General features: G+C 45.6%; 1 protein-coding gene across 3 annotated transcripts in view; it reads left to right on the top strand.

Moving 5' to 3' along the window:
- ZCCHC2 (zinc finger CCHC-type containing 2) overlaps positions 1-23,578 on the top strand; it is a 266,990-nt gene that overhangs the window by 80,116 nt on the left and 163,296 nt on the right. For 2 of the 3 annotated variants that reach the window (XM_030207595.1, XM_030207577.1), the window contains exon 7: positions 12,619-12,693. The exons of the other annotated variant lie outside the window; for it this stretch is intronic. In XM_030207595.1, the coding sequence (XP_030063455.1) occupies positions 12,619-12,693 (75 nt within the window). The remainder of the gene's footprint in view (positions 1-12,618; positions 12,694-23,578) is intronic. 3 annotated transcript variants of the gene reach the window in all.

Here is a 23,578-nt window from a genome sequence, read left to right as displayed (position 1 = left end):
ACATGTGGCTCCTTCAATTATCCCTTCTGGTCTCCTCTTTCGGAGGATAACCTGGTTTGGCTTCCATGGTCAACTCTCGCACAGTTTGCCATGCGCTGTGGCTTCTCCCAGAGAAGCTGCAACAGGGTATGCCCCTGGTGACACAGCATGGGTGATGGTTATTAAGGACGCTAGCCTGTACGGCTGTGAGGAGCCCATTGACTTGAGCGGAGAACCCTGGGAACTTGGTCCCCGTTGGAGGCATTCTGTCAATCAAACGCTGGAACTACACACAATTTGGTTGCCGCTTCGACAGTTTGTTCTTCTCCTTCAGGGCCGGCCGGTCCGTGTTCAACGGTGATTGCATATGTGAACACCAAGAGCGTTCCTCTAGCGAAGGAGACATCTCTCCTCTGCCTCTGGGTGAAGAAGCATCTGTTCCTCCTCTTGGCAGCGCGCACATTGCGGGGTCCTCAAATGTGCAGACAGACTTCAGTTGGATCACGCTGGACCCGGGGGAATGGAAGCTCTCGCCACAAACATTTGCTCGGATCGCAGCATGCTGGGGAGTTCCAGTGCCCAATTTTATGGCTCGCAGGACTAATGCGAATGTACCCCACTTTTTCAGCAGAGGCAGGAAGTTCAGATCGGACAGGATCGATGTACTTCTTCAGCACTGGCCCTTGTCCCTCCACTACGTGTTCCCACTGGGGGCTGTGGTGGGGTGCATTGCGAGTCACCCAGGTCCGGTGATTCTGTGGTGGCCCCGGACTGGCCCAGTTGCCCATGGTACATGGACCTGAGCCGCCTGCTGGTCGATCACCCGCTGTGCCTGTCTGCCCAGCGTGGACTTCTGATGCAGGTTCCTATTGCCATGGAGGTTCCCTCCCCCTTTGGTCTTACGGCCTGGCTATTGAGAGGGCGCATTTGAAGAGGAAGGGCTACACAGACAGTCATCATCATGATGCGGGCACAGCAACGCTACACTTCAGCCTAAGCACGGGTCTGGCGGACCTTTGAACCGTGTTCCACGGTGGGCATTTCGGTGGCTTCGGCCAGGTGACGTCCATCCTAGCCTTCTTGCAGGACGGCCTCGATAAGTCTTTATCAAAGTTCCTTAAAGGTTCAGGTGGCTGCTTTGGCCTGTTTTTGGGGCCGCCTGCAGAGCGCTTCACTAGCCACATACCCAGACATAGTGTGTGTTCTCCAGGTGTTAACCACCTACGGCCGCCGTGTTTTCTCTTCATCCTAACTTGGAATTTTAACTTGGTATTATGCGTGATGCAAAGGCCTCATTTGAGCCCTTGGACTGGCTGTCCTTAAAAGGCCTCACATTGAAGATGGTCTTTTTGGTGGCCATTGCCTCAGCCAGGCACGTGTTGGAGCTGCAGGTTTTGTCCTTCAGGGATCCCTTTCTCCGCTTTACCTAAGGTGGTTTTCGTGTTTTCACTTGAATCAGCCACTTCCAGTTTACAGGAGGACTATCCGTCCGAATTTCAGGCCTTGCGGTGCTTTCTTTTCCAGTACCTGGAGATTAGTAAGACAGGGGATATGACCTTGAAAGCCATGGTGGCGTGTTGATTATGGGAGGCAAATTCTTTGGCTTATGTCACAATGGGGAGGTCCACTCCATTGCAGGTGAGAGCGCAGGCGACTTCATTCGCCGAGTCCCATTTGATTCATTTGGATGAGATATGTTAATCAGCCACTTAGGCTTCGGTGCATACCTTTTCTAAGCATTACAGACTAGATGTGGCAGCATGTCAGGATGCGGCTTTTGAAGCATCTGTCCTGGCTATTGGGTTTGTATTGTCTCACCCCCCCCCCCCCCCCCCTTTGAGGACTGCTTTGGTACATCTCACAAGCCTCTGGATTGATCTGTGGGATGCTATTGAAGGTAAAATTAGTCCTTTCCTGATAATTTTCTTTCCATTAGTCTCAACAGATAAATTCAGAGGCCTGCCCTTATTCACTGTTATGGAGAGGGGGTCTCAGAGTTTCAGTTCCATAGTTGCAGGTCAGGTTCCTTTGTTTGGTTTATTCTTAACAAAAAAAAGAAAGCCATGTTTGTCGCTACATGTGCTACCTCCAGCACGAGTGGTTGAGGTGCCTGCATAGGCTTTATAGATGCAGGTGAGATCATCTTGATTGGATTTCATATTTCTTCTGCTTTTGTATCAATGATAGTGAGGTTAAGACAGCTGCACAGGATCACATATACCAAACGTCTGTGAAGTTCTCTCTATCTCCACCTGCTGGCAGAGGGATATAACCTACAAGTCTCTGGATTGATATGTTGTGACTAATGGAAGGAAAATTATCAGGTAAGGCCTATTTTTATCTTCTTCTTCCTCAGTTGGTTTTCCATACTTTCCAGCTACCAAAGATCTGTTCTTCAATAAAGACATTTTCAAACTTCTCAACTCTACCAGTTGCTCAGCCTGGTTCTCCAGTTGCTCTCCCTGCAATTTTAGCAGCTCTCCGTGACTCTCCACTTTAGAAGAAATAACCACAGATTCATTTTTAAACTCAGTCAATGCCATTTTAAGATTAGTGTCCATAAAAAGTGTCCATGTGACCACGGCCGGTTTTACAATATCCCCATAATTTTTCTTCAGAAGTTTCCTTCTGTTCTCCATCAGCCAGCAGCACAAATCTTCTCGGGGGTCAACCCAGGCTCCTTTTTAGCCGCCGCTCCTTGGAGGCTGCTTCACCAGCCACTTCAGGATGGGAAACTACCTCCAGCACTGCTGCTGATTTGCTTCTGGGTTGCGGGGTGATCAGCCTCTGTTCAGGTTAAGAGACACCCAATCAATGCTAACAGTGATCATAATGTGATCAGTTTTGATATCAACCATGAAGTAACTATACACAGGAAGTCAAATACGTTAGCGTTTAACTTTAAAAAAGGAGACTATGATAAAATGAGAAGAACGTTTAAAAAAAAAAAAAAAACACTTTGAGGTGCAACTGAGAGGGTAAAAACTGTACAACAGGCATGGACGCTGTTCAAAAATACTTTCCTGGAGGCCCAGGCCAAACATATTCTGCGAATTAGAAAAGAAAGATGGAAGTCCAAAAGACAGCTGGCATGGTTGAAAGGTGAGGTGAAGGAAGCTATTAGGGCTAAAAGAAACGCATTCAGAAAAATGGAAGACGAAACCGTCTGAAAATAACAAGAAGCAGCATTAAGGAGTGTCAAAGCAAATGCAAGGCGCAGATAAAGAAGGCCAAGAGGGATTACGAAAAAAAGATAGCATTAGAGGCAAAAAAAAACATAGACATTTTTTTTGGGGTATATTAAAAGCTGGAAGCCGGCAAAAGAATCGGTTGGGCCGCTGGATGACCGAGGGGTAAAAGGGGCGATCAAGGAAGATAAAGACGTAGCGGAGAGATTGAATGAATTCTTTGCTTCGGTCTTCAAGCAGACGAGTCGGAGAAACTTACTGACTTCACGGTAAACCTGGAGGTTGTAATGGGGCAGTTCAGCAAACTGAAGAGTAGCAAATCTCCTGGACCGGATGGTATTCATCCTAGAGTACTGATAGAACTGAAAAATGAGCTTGCGGAGCTACTGTTAGTGATATGCAATTTATCCTTAAAATCGAGCGTGGTACCGGAAGATTGGAGGGTGGCCAATGTAACGCCAATTTTTTAACAAGGTTCCAGGGGAGATACGGGAAATTATACACCGGTGAATCTGACGTCGGTGCTGGGGAAAATGGTAGAGGCTATTATCAAAAACAAAATTACAGAGCACATCCAAGGACGTGGATTACTGAGACCAAGTCAGCACGGCTTTAGTGTTGGGAAATCTTGCCTGACCAATTTACTTCAATTCTTTGAAGGAGCAAACAAAAACATGTGGACAAAGGGTTGCCGGTTGATATTGTGTATCTGGATTTTCAAAAGGTGTTTGACAAGGTACCTCATGAAAGGCTACAATTGGAGGGTCATGGGATAGGAAGAAATGTCCTATTGTGGATTAAAAACTGGTTGAAGGATAGGAAACAGAGAGTGGGGTTAAATGGGCAGTATTCACAATGGAGAAGGGTAGTTAGTGGGGTTCCTCAGGGGTCTGTGCTAGGACCGCTGCTTTTTAATATATTTATAAATGATTTGGAGATGGGAGTAACTAGCGAGGTAATTCAATTTGCTGATGACACAAAGTTATTCCAAGTCGTTAACTCATGAGAGGATTGCGAAAAATGACAGAAGGACCTTACGAGACTGGGAGATTGGGCAGCTAAATGGCAGGTGATGTTTAATGTGAGCAAGTGCAAGGTGATGCATGTGGGAAAAAAGAACCCGAATGATAACTATGTCATGCAAGGTTCCACGTTAGGAGTTACGGACCAAGAAAGGGATCTGGGTGTCGTCATCAATAATACACTGAAACCTTCTGCTCAGGGTGCTGCTGCAGCTAGGAAAGCGAATAGAATGTTGGGTATTATTAGGAAAGGTATGGAAAACAGGTGTGAGGATGTTATAATGCCGTTGTATCACTCCATGGTGCGACCGCAGCTTTGAGTATTGTGTTCAATTCTGGTCGCTGCATCTCAAGAAAGATATAGTAGAATTGGAAAAGGTGTAGCGAAGGGCGACTAAAATGATAGCGGGGATGGGACGACTTCCCTATGAAGAAAGACTAAGGAGGCTAGGGCTTTTCAGCTTGGAGAAGAGACGGCTGAGGGGAGACATGATAGAAGTATATAAAATAATGAGTGGCGTGGAACAGGTGGATGTGAAGCATCTGTTCACGCTTTCCCAAAATACTAGGACTAGGGGGGCATGCGATGAAACTACAGCGTAGTAAATTTAAAACAAATCGGTGAAAAGTTTTCTTCACCCAACGCATAATTAAACTCTGGAATTTGTTGCTGGAGAACGTGGTGAAGGCGGTTAGCATGGCAGAGTTTAAAAAGGGGGTTCAACAGTTTCCTAAAGGACAAGTCCATAAACCACTACTAAATGGACTTGGGAAAAATCCACAATTTCAGGAATAACATGTATAGAATGTTTGTACGTTTGGGAAGCTTGCCAGGTGCCCATGGCCTGGATTGGCCACTGTCGTTGACAGGATGCTGGGCTCGATGGACCCTTGGTATTTTCCCGGTGTGGCATTACTTATGTACTTATGTATAAGGTCCACCGGATCTCTTGACGGGCCTCCCAATGCAGGCTTCGCAGTTAAAGCATGCCGCAACACCACTCCTTCCAATGTGGTCTGCACCAAATGCCTCAGCACCACTTGAGCCAGGGGGCAACTCTTTAAAGCACCTTTCCACTTCCCCATTCTTTAAAACCGAAGGCAGAAGCAGTAGCGTCTGCAGTTTTATAGAGGAGGAGCAGCACAGCATGAACACGCATCTGCTCCCAACACCTTCTTGACTTCAGTCCTCCCTCCGCTGCCCAGCATTCTAATGTTTCTTTGACAGATCTCCACAGTGCACGTACAAATGCCTTCCCACCTGCCCAGCTTGCACGGGACTTGCAGTTTTGTTTCCTCCATGAAGCAATGAAGATGTCTTCTATCATTGTTGCTTGATTATTCTCCTCAGTTTGTCTACCTGCCTCATTTTTCTCCTCAAAGTTTCTTGCCTATTTGCCTCATTTTTCCACTGTGAGTAGCGTGAGAACTTTTTTCTTTTTCTTTCATTTAATCCCCGTCTCATTGTTTTCATAGTTTTTTCAGCCCTTTTTTTAGTTTTTCCTTTTCCACACAGCCACTGTGGAAAAAAATAAAATTTTACAATTGAGACGTTTGATGTCACTGCAGCTACTTTTCCTGCTATGTCCCAGAATCCTTCCAGAGGATTCAAGTTGTGCTCTGTTCATAAGTCCTCTCACTGTTCTATTTGTACTCAAAGCAGAAGAAAACCCAAAAAAGTTGAGGCCCTGCATGAGACCTTTTTAGCATGCAGAAGTCAGGTAAATCATCATCAAAGGCATCGGTCCCACGGCTTCAGGAGCTGCACCAGACACTGGAGATGCATAGACGTTGAAGATGCGCATGGATTCCTCTTTGTCCTTGTTGGCACTGAAGGACCCCCGATGCTAAGCATTGAGTGAAGGCAAAGATGCACTGACGTTAGCCCTCTTCGAATCACAGTGCCAGGAGCTCCAGGACACCGGCATCGCTGGTACATGAGAAACGTTGGCACTGGGAGGACCACTCATCTTCCATGGAAGCGGTGCCAGTGAGCCAGTCTCCCTGAAGCCAAGACCCCACCACCAATTCGGCTCCAGCAGCTTCAGACTCTTTCCACACTGGCATTAGCTCAGCCTTTACCAGTGCTTGCCCTAGAGGTACGGCTCTGGGTCATGTTAAGGAGTGCTGGAGCACTTGCTATATCGCCTTGATGCTGAGGCATCAAGGGTGCTGACTATTGGGCCATCCTGGGGGCCCATGCCCACCTTGTAATATTCTCGTACAGAACTTGTATTGGTTTTTTTACTATGTAAGCCACATTGAGCCTGCTATGTGTGGGAAAGCGCGGGGTACAAATGTAATAAAATAAATTAGTTGACACTGGTGTCGGGGCCATCACCTTTAAGGGAGGAAGCAACCCTGGAGTCCAGTAGAGAACCTACACATTGTCGCTCTTGCCCAGAGCCTGGCCAAGGCAGGCTCAGACTCGAGCATCCCATGAGGAATATCCCCATGAGCAATCCATGAGTGAGTTGGATTGCTCATGGGGATCTGAGGTTGAGCCAGAGGACTTCTTGGAGGAGAGCTCTCTTAGCCTACCTACAGACCCCTTCTCACGACAGGAGAGGAGGAAGTGTCCCCCAGCGGAAATATCCTTTTTTTTTTTTAATTGTTTTTTTTAGAGAATGATGCAGGCTGTTCTATTTAATAGGAGGTGGAGGACAAGCCCAGGGCTGAGGTGTTGGATGTCCATGATTGATGCCCTCCTAAGGAAACTGTGACAGTGCCCATTCACAACTTCCTTAAGAATGTACAGATGAAGAATCGACACACTACTCTCTATACAGATTGTTCCTACGAATGCGGACTCCGTTTATAGAGTCCAGACGGCTCCTGGATTCGAGAAGCTGCAGCTTCTGCACAATTCCGTGGTGGTCAAATCCACTCTCAAAAGAGCCAGAAGCTTGAGGACCCATTCTTCTTCCCCCAGGCAGACTCTTCCACTTAAAAGAATAACACCTCTTGGAGAAATCTTTTCCGGAAGCCAGCAGGATTTTGGAGATACCTTCAGACAGCTGAAGGAATGCAAACTGTATATTACGTAAGCCACATTGAGCCTACAAATAGGTGGGAAAATGTGGGATACAAATGTAACAAATAAATAAATATTCTCAACATCCAAGCTCTGAGGGCCAGGCACTGTAGTGTGAGATACCCTCAGGCAGCTGAAGGGATGCAAAGTGTATACTCTCAGCATCCAAGCTGTGAGGGCCAGAGACTGGAGGGCTGGGATGCAGAAGATTCCCCTCGTTGTGCGTGATGAGGGTCGAAAAACACTCCAATCTCCAAAGTTCTTTGGAAGACAACTCCAGCTAAGGAGGGAACCATATTTATGACACTTATACCCTACATTACCCCAAACGGGCTTGGGTTCAATGTGGCTTAAAAACTGTAGCGTAGTGACAAGTGAGCAAAAACAGAATTGAATGAACGTGGATATGAATAGTCTCAAAAGAGTTATATAGTAAAATTCTACACAGCACTAGATGAGTCTTGCTGTGTGGTGTGAGGGCAGTGCCCTAGGTGCTCTCTTGTCGTACACAAAAACTGCTTGAGTACCTTCTATACCTTTGAGTCTGGTTTACAAACCAACTCTGTATGGGTTCACCTCAGTACAATTAATGCTTACCATTACCATGTAAAAGGTAAACCTATGTCTGTACAGCCTCTAGTTGTTTGCTTCATGAGAGGTTTGATGTTGACAAAGCCCGCCGTCAAACCTTCGACTGTATCATGGGATCTCAATGTTGTTCTCACCCAGCTGATGAAAGCTCCTTTTGAGCCTTTCAAGTCATGTCATCTGAAGTATCTCACACACACATAAACAGGGAGTGGCACCGCTGTTCATACTTTAGCAGGACATGTTTATCCACGCCTACCCTGGCTGACACTATTTAAGCACCTCTCTTACCTCGTGCAATTTTTTTTTTTTAGTCCCCCTTATTTTCTAATTCCTTTTACTTTCAAGTACATAAGTATTGCCACACTGAGACAGAACAAAGGTCCATCAAGCCCAGTATCCTGCTTTCAACAGTGGCCAATCCAGGTTCCAAATACCTGCAAGATCCCAAAAACATTCAATATATTTTATTGTGCTTATCCCAAAAATAAGCAGTGGATTTTCCCCAAGTCTTTTTAATAATGGACTATGGACTTTTCCTTTAGGAAGCCGTCCAAACCTTTTTTGAAACCCCACTAATTTAACTGCCTTTACCACATTCTCTGGCAACGAATTCGAGTTTAATTACATGTTGAGTGAAGAAATATTTTCTCCATTTCGTTTTAAATTTACTACTTTGTAGTGTCATCACATGCCCCCTAGTCCTAGTATTTTTGGAAAGAGTAAACGACTCACATCTACCCATTCCACTCCATTCATTTTATAGACCTCTTTTATATCTCTCCTCGGCTGTCTTTTCTCTAAGCTGAAGAGCCCTGGCTGCTTCAGCCTTTCCTCATAGGGAAGTCATCCCATCCCCGTTATAATTTTTGTCACCCGTTTCTAATTCCACTATATCTTTTTTGAGATGCGGTGACCAGAATAGCTATTTGCTCCATCTTTGCTTATACCCTACACCAGTGATTCCCAAACCTGGTCATGGAGGCACCCCACCCCAGCCAATTAGGCTTTCATAGAAACATAGAATCGTGACAGCAGATGAGGGCCAAATGTCCCATCCAGTCTGCTCTTCCTCAGTAACCACCAGCTCCTCCTTTTCCTAAGGGATCCCACGTGCCTGTCCCATTCTTTCTTAAATTCTGACAGTTCTTATCTCCACCTGGAGGCCATTCCATGAATCCATCATCCTTTCCGTATTTTCTTAGATTCCTCCTAAGCCTATTTCCTCTCAACTTCTTCCTATGCCCTCTAATTTGAGTTTTCCTTCATTTGGAAAAGGCTCATCTCCTGTACATTAACAGTACTGAAGTATTTAAGCATCTGTATATCCCCTCTCTCCCGCAATGAATATTTGAGAGATTTGTATGCGCTGCCTCCACTACAGGCAAATCTCTCAATATTCATTGTGGGCAGGGGTGTGCTGGTAAATTTTTAACAGGCTCTTTCTCTGGACGTAGCCAGCTCTGCAGTTGGAAGGGGTGGGGGGGGGGGGGGGAGCAACACTTGCCTCTCTCTCCTCCCTCCCTTCGTGCGGGCACACTAAGCATACCTTTGCTGGCAGACACCACTCTCAACGTCTTGCTCTGAGCAACATGCTGGAACTTCTCTCACATGCTCGAGAAGTCCAAGCCTGCTGCCCAGAGCTGGAAACAAGGAGTGGAGAGCAGCAGTAGTCTATTTACTTGGCTGGCAGGGCTCAGCATCCCCACCACAAAAGTAAAAGATAATTCATCAGGGGGCCCAAGCCCACATTTTGGGAGCCAGTTAAAGTAGCCATGGAGGGCCCTACTTTAACAACCAGCTCCCAAAATTCTTAAAAACTTAACAACCGGCTCTTTGAGCCTGTGAGAGCCTGCTCCAGCACACCACTGATTGTGGGTATTCTGAGAACCTGACTGGCTGGGGTGCCTCCAGGATCAGGTTTGGGAACCACTGCCCTATGCTGTCTATTAAAATGTTTTATTACATATTGTGTTGACATTGTCGGGTTCTCGAGGCAGAACCGGAATTCGTGAGCCCTTGGGCCACTGCTGAGGACTGGATACACAGAAGAGCAGGACTGGAACTCTGGACTGGAGTAGTACTGAGGCAGGCAACTAGAACCAGCAGAACAGGAACAACTTCACCTGCGCTTGACCACCATTCCTCCGGAGTTGAGCTCCGGAGTGTGAGTGGCTGGCAGGACTTGCAGGATAAGGCAGGAACTGAAGATCCAGAGGACCCACCCTGGGGCTGGGATACACGAAGGAAGCTAGGCTAAATACTAGACTCGGACTGAAAGCTGCATGCAGCCACTAAGCCAGAAACACAAGACAGATCAAGGGGACAAGACGTACCCAAAGGCTAGGCAGAGACAGGATTCAGGATATACACTCAGGATATACACACTAGCTAGGCAGAGACAGGATTCAGGATATGCACTCAGGATATACACACTAGCTAGGCAGAGACAGGATTCAGGAAATACAAGCAAGCTTGGCAGAAACAGGACTCGGGATAAACAAGCAAGCTTGGCAGAAACAGGACTCGGGATAAACAAGCAAGCTAGGCAGAGCAGACAGAAGAAGTAACCAGGAACTAGCAAGAGTCTTCGGGCAGGCAGCGGACGATAGAATAAACCAGGAGCAAACAGAGTCTTTGGGCAGGCAGCAGGCAGAGGAATAAACCAAGAGCTAACAGAGTCTTAGGGTAGGCAGTGGATAATAGACTAAACCAGGAGCAAACAGAGTCTTTGGGCAGGCAGCAGGCAGAGGAATAAACCAGGGATAACAGAGTCAGGGCTGAAGCTTCAGCAGCTCCAAACACAGAGAAAATGGCTGAAGCTTCAGACTCCAAACACAGAGCAAGGCAAAGGAAGGACTAGCAGTCCACAGACACAAAACAGAAGGGCAAGAGCCCACATGGAAGGACTAGCAGTCCATAGACACAAAGCAGAAGGGCAGCGCCCACACAGAAGGACTGGCAGTCCACAGACACAAATAGCAGATGGGCAAGAGCCCCAGAGAAAGGCTAAGTAGCAGCGCAACAGTGCTCTCACTAACCTCACAGCCTATAGGCATAACACACTTACTATGCAAAAGGCCCTGAATGCAAGCACCGCACTTCTTATGAAGGCTCTCACTGATGATGTCACCTACTGCAGGACAGGAGCAGGGAACACACTCACACCAAGGGGAGGCTTGGAACACATAGGAAGAACAGGCAGGAGCCATCTTGGAAGCTGGTACAAAACAAGTGGGAGCCATCTTAGATGCTGGCTCCTCAGAGAGGCAAAGCCCACACAGGTGAGGTCTAGTGAAGCAATCAGCACACAGAGACAGACAAAACTAACACAGACAGAAGCCAGCATAAATGCTGACCCCCAGAAATAAGGTAAGTCTGAGGGTGGTCACGACCAGAGACGTGACAGACATTGCAAGTAGTATACTATGCCATACTTTGTATTGATATTTGAATGTTTTTACTATTGTAATTGTCTAGTGCTGATGTTTGACTTATTCTTGCTGTACACCACCTTGAATGAATTCCTTCAAAAAAGCAGTAAATAAATCTAACCTGGAAGATCTTATTTTTGGTGGCATTCACTTCAGCTCACAGAGTCGGTAAGTTTAAGGCTCTAGTAGCTGATCCACCTTACATGAAGTTCCATCATAAGAGTAATTCTCTGCATGCGTCCTGAGTGCCTTCCTAAGGTGGTGTCGGAGTTCCATCTTAACCAGTTGATTGTCCTTCCAACGTTTTCCCCAAAACATCATTCCTATCCTAGCGAAAGAGCACTGACGCCTTGGACCGCAAGAGAACCTTGGCCTTCTATCTGGAGTGGACTAAAACCCATACAGTCCATCTAGCTTTTTTGTTTCTTTTGATTAAAACAGGATGGGGGGCAGCCATCGGTAAATGCACTTTATTCAGTTGGTTAGCGGACTGCATCTCCTTCACTTACACCCAGGCTGGGCTGACTTTTTTGAGAGCCATCTCATGGCTCATAATGTCAGTGCCATGGCTGTGTCTGTAGCCCATGAGGTCAGCCTTCATTGAGGAAATTTGCAGAGCTGCAGCATGGTCTTTAGTCCACACATTCACATCTTGCTACTGTCTTGATCAGAATAATATCCAATGCAATAGCTGTTTTGGTCAGATAGTTATGCAGAATTTGGTTGGAGTCTAGAATCCAGCTCCATCTTCCTAGGTTCTTTCTTTTTTTGTTCAGAGCTGCACCTTCACAGCAGAACTGTTTTTCTTGTTTTTGGTTCTCGTTGGCCTTGCCATTTAAAAGTCCCTTTTGTCCATAGTTTGATGTTTTTCAGTGAGCCTAGTAGCTAGGGATTCCCACATGTGAGAATCCTATGCCCTGCTTGTCCTCAGAGAAAGTGAAGTTGCTCACCTCTAGCAGGTGTTCTCTGAGATCAGCAGGACAGGTATTCACGTACTCTCCCATCTCGTCTAGGAATTGCTTTCTTTATGCTTTTAAATCCAATTGAGTCCTGTGCAAGTTGGGAGGTAGAAAGGGACTTGGGGGGTCTGCTAATGGCTTCCAGAAATATTAGAATGCTAGACAGTGTCCACGCCAGGCCTTTGTCAGTGATGTCACCCACATGTGAGAATATTTTTAGGTATAACTTGTCTGGAATGTTTTTACGTTTGGGGAGCGTGCCAGGTGCCCTTGACCTGGATTGGCCACTGTCGGTGACAGGATGCTGGGCTAGATGGACCTTTGGTCTTTCCCAGTATGGCACTACTTATGTACTTATATGTCCTCGGAGAGCACTTTCTACAGGTGAGTAACTTCGCTTTCTGTTCCATTCAGGTAATTTGCAGCCGTATTTGAAGGCTTCTGAGCACTTCAAGGAGGACAGCTCCGAGGCTTCAAGTCAGGAGGAAGGTAAGGGTGCTGTGGGCAGAGAAGCTCTTATTAGGTAGGAAGGCATATGTGCTGTTCTCTGGGCTTTAGTGTGTCAGGTTTTCTGTATTGCCCCTTCAATAAGATCTGTTCTGTCGTCAGTTTGATTTTGCTTGGGGAGGGGAGGAAGTGCCAGTGAATGATGACCCACTGCTGAGCCAGTCATCTTTTCTTGTCATGTTAAAAGGTAGATCCCCTTTTTATCAGGTTTTGTTTGCATATCTCTTGCCCACCCGATACCCCATAATTTATCCTAAAATTAAAGCTACAGGTAGAATAGTTGTATAAGACATTTAATTTGGCACCTAGGTGGTATACAATTTACAATGGCATCTAGGTGGTGTACAATTCAGTTTATTTTGTTTTACTTTAAATAGTTCTTTTATTGGTGGTGAAGACAGAAACATACAGTTAAGAATCACAGATATAAATACATCCAGCTCCTATATCAATCATAAGAATAGCTCAAGTCAAATGCAGATCACCTTTTTATAATACGTTACTAATACATTTTTTACTCCCCCTTCCACACCTAATCCCCCTGAACATCAGCAAAAAAACAACCCTCCCCACTCAAACACTCGCCCTAAACCACTTCTCCCCCCCAACTTAACTTTGCTTACAAATCAAAACAAACAACTAAATGCAACAAGGGATCTGGACTTATACCCCCCTCCAGCCCCCCAATCTCCATAATAAAAGAACCATTTAACAGCTGTACACCCTAATCAACACCCCTCCCTCCCCCCACAGACCCCACAACCTAATCAATTTATTTTGTTTGTTATACAGAAATAACATCACTGTTCTTTAGACAGTTCATGGCCAGATGCTTTCCTAGAATCTATGAGCGCTTATTCCTCGTTATCCACTCAAAATAGAAATCCCTGCAGTGAGTCTGAATCAAGTAGAAATGAAGTAGGAGCAGATGTCCATGTTCTTCCAGATGTGCCAATGGCCTGAGAATGGATGGAAACCCTCCAGCAAGGTGCTGCATTAATTTCTCTCCACACTCCTATTATATCATCAAGCATGAGGTTGAACAAACATCTTGGAAACCTTCCTGGTAGGTTTAGTTCCTAGTGTCCTTGTCCTGTGCCTACGGTTTCCAGCATGTGAATTACCTCAAGTGTTTTAACAGTAACATGGCATGAAAGGGGAAGGAGGGGACGTCCTGGAACATGAGTGTTTGTTGATTAAAAACTTACTACACCACCTTTGCTAGGCAAGTAGGTCAAAGTGATTCACAGCCTAAAATTAAAGGCCAGAAAAGAATACCAAATCAATGATAGAAAAGTATATTCATTCTTCTCCGAGGACAAGCAGGCTGCTTGTTCTCACATGTGGGTCGACGTTTGCGTCGTCCCGGGAATCGGACGGCTGTTTTGCAAGCAAAATATATTTAAAAAAGAAAAACCCTTTCCAGTGTCTTCTGGCACGCGAGAACCACGCACCGCATATGCGTGGCTGTCTTCCCACCCGTCACGTGAGCGTTCCCGCGGTGAGGTGCGGTTGAGTTTTCACGGCGCCTCTCAAGCCTGGGAAAGAGTTTTCTGGTTGTCTTTTTGTCTTTTTCTTGTTGTTAGTTTTTCTTTAAACTGTAAATTCTATGGGGGTTTTTTTTTGCCCCTTTTTAAGTTTCCTTTATTTTTCAACGTGGCTGGGTTGCTCCCTTCTTTTCGTGCCCTTTTTTTAACAGGCACGATCGCGTCTTTTGATTTCGCCAAAGCCGTTTTTTCTTCCATGTCATCGAAGACACCAAGCGGCTTCAAACGTTGTACTCGGTGCAACCAGACTATCTCGGGTACCGATACCCACACTTGGAGGCATATTTTCAAAGCACTTTGGGAGGCTAAGTTCCATAGGTTTCTATGGAACTTTGGGAGGCTAAGTGCTTTGAAAATGAGCCTGTTGGTGTATCCAGTGCCTTGGGCACGACCACAGCCCAGCCGCTTGTAGTCTGTGTCTTCACATGAAGAAACTGACCCAAGCGTCTGCAGAGGCCCAACAAGAGAAGCTTTTTGGTGCTCAGTCCAGTCCTTCGACATTGGTACCGAGGTCGGTAGCGTTGACATCGAGGGACGCATCAACGTCGGGAGCTATGGTAATGGCTGCGGAACGACCAACTCGTGGTGGGAGCAGTGAGGCATCGAGTGGGTCTCCACTTGTCTCGAGGCCTCCTGTTATGCAGGCCCCGTGGGACCAACCTTCGTCGGACCCGGCCCCGAGGAGACGTGAGGATTCCACGTCTTCCTTATCGGTACCGAGGTGTCTCGATGACAGGCGTTGAGCGAAGGCGAAGAAGCACCGTCATTGTTCTCCTTCGACACACGGTGCCGTAAGGTCCGGGGCGTCTGGATTCGGCACCCGAGAAGCGTCGGCGCCAAGAGGATCGCTCCCCCTCTATTCAGGAGGTGCTGGTACCTGCTCCCGAGCCTCGACAGATTCTGCCACCGGCTCCTTTACCGACCCCACAGCCTTGTCCGACGGCGGCTCTCAACGAGTGCATCAGGGCCCTGCTTCCAGAGGTTCTGGAAGGGTTACTGCGCCAGGCTGCTTTGGTGTCGGGGGTGCTTGTGCCTTCCGTACCGTCGGCTACAGCGGTCTCTGGTCCTTCGCCTCACGGTCCCCAGTGTCGACTGTCACCCAGGTCGACTTCTCCTTTGACGTCGGTGGAGGAAGCATCACCGGAGTCCAGGCGGGTGTCGACTTCTCGGCACCGCCACGGAGGACGTTGTTCCTCGTTGTCGAGACAGGCTCAGTTTCGGACTGCTCTAAGATGTCTTGTCCGATACTGAAGATGAGCGCCCATGGGAGGAAGAGGAGGATTCCAGGTACTTTTCTTCTGACGAGTCTTTTGGGATTCCTTCTGAACCTTCCCCTCCACCAGAAAGGTGACTCTCTCCACCGGAGAGTCTATCCTTTACCTCATTTGTCCGGGAAATGGCTGCAGCTATTCCCTTCCCTATGGAGGTTGAGGATGAGCCCAGGGCTGAGATTCTCGAGGTCCTGGATTATCCTTCTCCACCTAGAGAGGCTGCAATGGCTCCTTTGCATAATGAACTGAAGGAAGTCATTATGCGAAACTGGTCGTTCCTCTGTCTAACCCCGTGATCCCGAAGAGAACTGAATCCCAATATTGGATTCACGGGGAACCTGGATTGATGAAGTCTCAGTTACCTCACAGTTCCATGGTGGTGGACTCCGCTCTCAAATGGGCCAAGAGTACTAGGGACTATGCCTCGGCGCCCCCAGGCAAAGAATCTAGAACTTTGGACTCTTTTGGGAGGAAGGTGTATCAGGCCGCTATGCTCGTTGCCAAAATCCAGACATACCAGCTCTTCATGAGCATCCACTTGCGGAACTCGGTGAGGCAACTGTCTAGCTTGGTTGATGCACTCCTTCTGGAGCAGGCCGAGCCTTTTCGCCAGGTGGTCAGGCAGCAAAAGGCTTGTCGAAAATTCATGGCCAGGGGGTACGTTCGACACTTTTGACATAGCATCCAGAATCGCTGCCCAAGGTATAGTGATGCGCAGACTCTCATGGCTGCTTGACTCTGACCTGGATCATTCGGTCTAGCAGCGGATGGCGGATGTTCCTTGCCGGGGGGATAACCTTTTTGGTGAGAAAGTAAAGGATCTGGTTGACCAGCTCAAAAAGCATAATGATGCTATGGATTCTGTCTCCCGCCAGGCATCTTATTCTACTACCTCCTCATCTAGGATGTTTTTTGGAGGGAAGAGGAGTGTTCCCTATTCCCATGCTTAGGCGTAGGTACACTCCTCGGCAGCCTGTCCAGGCTCAGTCCCAGCATGCTCGTTCTCGTCAACAGCGTGCGGCTAAGGCCTCTGCAGCTCCCCAGCAAAAGCAAGGGACGGGCTTTTGACTGGCTCCAGATCAGCATAGCCTCAGAAAAAGTATCCGTGCCGGACGACTTGCCGGTCAGGGGAAGGTGGTTATTTTTTCACCAAAGGTGGCCTCTTATAATCTCCGATCGATGGGTTCTTCAGATAGTCCGGTCAGGATACACCCTCAATCTGGAATCCAAACCTCCAAATTGTCCACCGGGAGCTCATTCTTACATTTCCCAGCACAAACAGGTACTAGCAGAGGAACTCTCCGCCCTTCTACAGGCCCAAGCGGTCGAACCCGTTCCACCAAGGGAAGAAGGGCTGGGATTCTATTCCAGGTACTTCCTTGTGCAAAAGAAAACGGGGGGAATGCGTCCCATCCTAGACCTAAGGGCCCTGAACAAATTTCTAGTCCGAAAAAAGTTCAGGATGGTTTCCCTGGGCACCCTTCTTCCCATGATTCAGGAAAACGATTGGCTATGCTCTCTGGACTTAAAGGATGCTTACACCCACATATCGATACTTCCAGCTCACAGAAAGTATCTTCAATTTCGGCTAGGAACACAGCACTTTCAGTACCATGTACTTCCTTTTGGCCTGGCATCTGCGCCCAGAGTGTTTACCAAGTGCCTAGCTGTAGTTGCAGCATCGCTACACAGACTGGGAGTGCATGTGTTTCCTTATCTCGACGATTGGCTGGTGAAGAGTACCTCGGAGGAGGGTGCTCTGGAGTCCATGCGAATGACTAATTGGGTGCTAGAGCTACTGGGGTTCATCATAAATTATCCCAAGTCCCATCTCACTCCAGTCCAAAAATTGGAATTCATTGGAGCCCTGCTGAACACTCAGACAGCTCGCGCTTACCTTCCCGAGGCAAGGGCGGACAACCTTTTGTCCCTGGTGTCCATGGTTTGAGCGTCCCAGCAGGTCACGGCTCGGCAGATGTTGAGACTTCTGGGGCACATGGCCTCTACAGTTCATGTAACTCCCATGGCACGTCTACATATGAGATCAGCTCAATGGACCCTAGCTTCCCAGTGGTTTCAAGCTGTGGGGAATCTAGAAGATGTACTCCAACTGTTCACCAGTTTTTGAAATTCTCTTCAGTGGTGGACGACTCGATCCAATTTGGCCATGGGGGCGACCATTCCTAGTTCCTCAGCCACAGAAAGTGCTGACTTAGGGATGCATCTTTCCTGGGATGGGGAGCTCATGTAGATGGGCTCCACACTCAGGGAGCTTGGTCCTTTCAGGAAAAAGGTCTGCAGATAAACCTCCTGGAATTAAGAGCAATCTGGAACGCTCTAAAGGCTTTCAGAGATCGGCTGTCCAACCAAGTTATCTTAATTCAGACAGACAATCAGGTTGCCATGTACTACACCAACAAGCAAGGGGGGCACCGGATCTCGACGTCTGTGTCAGGAAGCCGTCCAGATGTGGCTTTGGGCACGCTGTCATGACATGTTTCTCTAAGCCACTTATCTGGCAGGTGTAAACAGTCTGGCTGACAGACTGAGCAGGATAATGCAACCTCACGAGTGGTCTCTAAACATGAGCGTAGTCCGCAAGATCTTCCGAGCGTGGGTTGCCACTCAGATCAATCACAAGGTCCCTCAATTCTGTTCCAGGCCCCAGGCCCATGACAGACTAGCGTCAGATGCCTTTCTCCTGCATTGGGGGACAGTCCTTCTGTATGCGTATCCTCCCATGCCTCTAGTAGGGAAGACTTTGCTGAAACTCAAGCAAGACTGCGGAACCATGATCATGATAGCACCTTTCTGGCCGCGTCAGATTTGATTTCCTCTTCTTCTGGAGTTGTCCTCCAAAGAACTGTGGAGATTGGATTGTTTTCCAACCCATCATCACTCAGAACGAGGGGTCACTTCTTCATCCCAATCTCCAGTCTCTGGCTCTCACAGCCTGGATGTTGAGAGCTTAGAATTCGCCTCCTTGGGTCTTTCAGAGGGTGTCTCCCGAGCCTTGCTTCCAGGAAAGATTCCATAAAGAGGTGTTACTCTTTTAAATGGAGGAGGTTTGCCGTCTGGTGTGACAGCAAGGCCATTGATCCTCCTTGTCCTACACAGACCCTGCTTGAATACCTTCTACACTTGTCAGAGTCTGGTCTCAAGACCAACTCCGTAAGGGTTCACCTTGGTGCGATTAGTGCTTATCACCATGTAGAGGGTAAGCCTATCTCTGGACAGCCTTTAGTTGTTCGCTTCATGAGAGGTTGCTTTTGTCAAAGCCCCCTGTCAAACCTCCGCCAGTCCAAGAAAGCACAAGGGCAGACGGTCTGCAAACTCCAAGATGGAAAATGCACAAAGCAGATCGTTAAAAAACGTAGTTTATTAACACAAATTCAAATAAAAATTATATATATATATACACACACACATAAATAGCCCGACACAGGCTGTGTTTCGCCCAGCAGGGCTGCTTCAGGGGCTACAAGAAATAACACAAATATAATTATACAGATACACTTCTAAAATCATATTTAAAATATGTGTATACACAGAAACCTAAGAACACTCCTAAAATAAAATACATGCAAAAAAATATACTCAATTGCATTGATCGGGAAATGATTAACATAAATATATGACACCAATATCCCACTCTGAAAAGGACATACATACAAGTGTGTGTACGGCCACACGAAAAACATTTTTCAAAAAAACATATTAAAAGAAATATGTATATTTAAATAAATATACCATCAGTATAACCTGATACACATATAATACTTAACATAAACCATATATCACGGAAAATACATTAACCATAAATATATGCCACCAATATTCACATAAATATATTAATATTCAAATCAATCCATAAAAACAATAAAAAAATAATAAAAACATAAATATCAACAGATTCAAGTCGAGAACTTAAAGTTAAAATTAAAATCAAGACACCCACCTACACAAAAATCCTTTATCACATATGAAAGATTGTGATGGATAATTTCTGAGATATGCTATAAGGAAAAAGAAAAAAGACGACATAAGAATCAGAAAACAAAAGAGAAAAAAATCATAAAAAGAAGAAACTCACATATACAAGCGATCACCGTTGGAAAAAACAGCTCTCCTAGAGGGGTCAAAAGGACCTGACCTAAATATAATCATGTAACAAAATTGAGCGGAAGCTATCCAGAAGGACCAGACCAAAGCCACAAATGTAGGAGCCAAAAAAAGTTTATTACGACCCAACACGGTCCGTGTTTCGGCCAAAAAGGCCTTCCTCAGGGGTATAAAACAAAGATACGACATATATAATAATGACATAATAAAACCATGATAAAAACATATAAAGGCACATATTGTGTAATGATGATAACTTTAAAATGACATTTTATATCTAAAATACATTTAACAATTTTATACTAACAATCCAGGTTTTAAATTTTCCTAATTATCGGTTAATTTTAATTAATTTCTGTATTATAACCTAAACTTACACATCCATATTAAAACATTACCATTATACCACAAAGCATAACTTTATTCAATTCAAATACCTACTTAATTAATGGAGATTAAACACACCACTGGAGTAAAGTATTTAACAACTCTGGCACTCTAAAGATTTTTTTACATATCCTGTAAATTTATACAACATACTCATGGTCAGTTGACTTATCTTTTTGTTGTCCTTCCAAATAAAGAGATGTTTGTATATTCACACGTATAATCCAAAAACGAGTGTCAGTAATATGTCCGTTGATAAATAAAGGAAATTTTCCAATATCCTCTTGAAAAGTCAGTGTCCTTAGAAACCAATGATTCCGCACCGAACCAGATCTTCTATCAAGTTCTTCTTACTCCAGTGTGAGAATCTCACACTTAACCACAATTATCCACAGATCTCTGACACAGGCCGTGTTTCATTACACCTTCAGCCACATTTCGACACCAAGCACAAAAACAGGAACTTCCGTCCTGATGATATCCAACAGCATGTCAGATTGGATATCATCAGGACGGAAGTTCCTGTTTTTGTGCTTGGTGTCGAAATGTGGCTGAAGGTGTAATGAAACACGGCCTGTGTCAGAGATCTGTGGATAATTGTGGTTAAGTGTGAGATTCTCACACTGGAGTAAGAAGAACTTGATAGAAGATCTGGTTCGGTGCGGAATCATTGGTTTCTAAGGACACTGACTTTTCAAGAGGATATTGGAAAATTTCCTTCATTTATCAACGGACATATTACTGACACTCGTTTTTGGATTATACGTGTGAATATACAAACATCTCTTTATTTGGAAGGACAACAAAAAGATAAGTCAACTGACCATGAGTATGTTGTATAAATTTACAGGATATGTAAAAAAATCTTTAGAGTGCCAGAGTTGTTAAATACTTTACTCCAGTGGTGTGTTTAATCTCCATTAATTAAGTAGGTATTTGAATTGAATAAAGTTATGCTTTGTGGTATAATGGTAATGTTTTAATATGGATGTGTAAGTTTAGGTTATAATACAGAAATAAAATACATTTAAAGTACATATATATAATCGCAAGTAAATTATACCGATGAATTATATTAAATAAAATCTATTCAAATTATTTATGTTTTAAATAATATTTAAACAAAAATATGTGTAATAATGTTTAAACAGAATATGTAATGTATATATAATACATGCAGAAGAGGACGTCATGAGCTCGAGTGTAGCTCGATACTGAAGCTCCGAGCCTAATCCCCTTAAATCATCGCTATCCACAATAAGAAGCAAGGCAGGGTACTTACTTTATATGGAAAAATTCCTAACAAGTTCGCCCACAACTATGGCGCAAAAAACATTAAAAAAAGATAGAAGTAAAGCGAGTAGCGGCGATGCTAAGACGCTGGAGGAAACCGCGCCATCAGGACCTATATTTACGGAGGCCCAACTCCACCAGCTGACACAAGCGACCGAGAGGGCCTGGGAACCCAAATGGATAAGTCTGAATAGCAAACTAGAGGCCTATCAGACGACTTTGGACGGCTTCAGTATCCGGCTTGGAGATCTAGAGACGAGGGTCTCGGCAACGGAGGATGATTCGCGAGGGTATGGCCCCGATATTGCAGAATTAAGACAGCAATTGGCGGAGCAGCGCAACCTCCTAGATGACTATGAAAATAGAGCAAGAAGGAACAACATACGTATTATTGGACTGGATGAATCTGTCCCTGAACGCAACCTTGAAACATGGTTGGAATCTTGGCTATCTAAAGAGCTAGCGCTCACGGACACGATGGGCCCAATGGTTATTGAAAGGGCACACCGCCTGGGCAGAAAAACGGAAGATAGAAATAGACCACGTGCAGTCATAGCGAAGCTAATGAACTACCGCCATAAAATAGAGATAATACAAGGCTTCAAAATTAAACGGGATTCGCTACAATATAATAAGAGGAACATTTTGATATTTCAAGACTACTCTACTGCTGTCCAAGAAAAAAGAAAGCAATACCATCCGCTCTGCTCAGAGCTGGCACAGAAAAAAGTCCGATTTCGACTACAATACCCAGCTCAACTAAAAATATATATACAGGAGAAATGGCAGTCATTTTCCACGGCAACTGAAGCCAGAAAACACCTAACGGACAATAAAATCCTGGAGGCAGCTTGATTTAGACTCCTTGCATAATAGAAATAATATGCAACTCACTGCAAGTATTACTGAATATGTGGATAGCAAGATTATTGTTTACTGTTTAAAATTTTGGGGAATTGGGAGCTTCAGGTGATCACCGAAGTCACAGGACATCCACCTGGAATATCCAGGCGGCTGTACAAAGGTTACATGTGTGGTTGGGAAGGTAGGGGGAGGGGGGGGACAGGGAAAGAAGAACCTACTCCAAATATGGTAAATGGGGGACAAAAGTTGGATCCTTTCAGAGACATTGTTGTAATGGTAAATAATGGGAATTTGTTGACCAAGATATATGCAGGGTCCCTTGCGGGCACAACTTTTATGGATCATAAGCGTAAGGATATATGTGCACCCATACAATTATGCCACTCAGAGTTATAACATGGAATGTAGGGGGCATAACATCCCCTGTAAAACGGAACAAAATACTTACAGCCCTCAGGCGACATCGGGCAGATATAGCCTGCATACAGGAAACACGATTAAATGATATAGAACATTCTAAACTACAAAGATTATGGGTTGGTGAATGTTATGCGGTAAATGCTCAAGGGCGAAAGGGAGGAATTGCAGTCCTAATTCGTAAAGGGTTGGCCTGTAAAGTAACAGTGGTAGAAAAAGGGAAACAGGGTCGATATATAGTGCTGCGAATATGGTTACAAGGGTTTGAATTCTACCTGATCGGGGTATATGGGCCTAACGAATATGACAAAGAATTTTACCGGACGCTGGGAAGTAAATGTCTCCAATACCAACAGGGTAAGATTTTAATACTCGGGGACTTTAACTTAGTTCTAAACCCAAGAGAGGATACCACTAACCCGCAGTCGGCACACTACTCAGGACAGCGAGCAGGAGAATTACAAATGTTTCTAAAGACCTTAGACCTGGTGGATGTGTGGAGAACACTACATCCTGGGGAACATGACTATACACATAGATCAAGGGCGCATGGCACACAATCGAGATTGGACTATATTCTTCTAGGCCGTGCCATGTTCCACCAGGTGAGGGGGGCAACCATAGGACCGGAGGAGATCTCTGACCATACACCGGTATGGCTGGATTTAGAATTACCGGGCGACAGGGTGAGAGGGGTAGGGTGGAGATACCCGGCATATCTGGACGGGGATCCTCAATTCCAAAAATATCTACTGGATAAATGGGGAGATTACACATTTCACAACAAAGAACATGCAGAGACAGATCCAATCTTATTTTGGTCCGCATTAAAGGCGGTTCTTAGAGGGAACATTATTGCTTATTGTAGTACCCAAAAGAAACGCCGAGCGGCGACAATACTACAATTGGAAAAACAACTCTCCAAGGCTAAACGCATACACATTTCAAGACCCACCCAGGTCACAT

Source organism: Microcaecilia unicolor, chromosome 1 (assembly GCF_901765095.1).
Source record: "Microcaecilia unicolor chromosome 1, aMicUni1.1, whole genome shotgun sequence".
Taxonomy (NCBI): Eukaryota; Metazoa; Chordata; class Amphibia; order Gymnophiona; family Siphonopidae; genus Microcaecilia; species Microcaecilia unicolor.
This window is presented reverse-complemented; position numbering and strand designations above follow the sequence as displayed.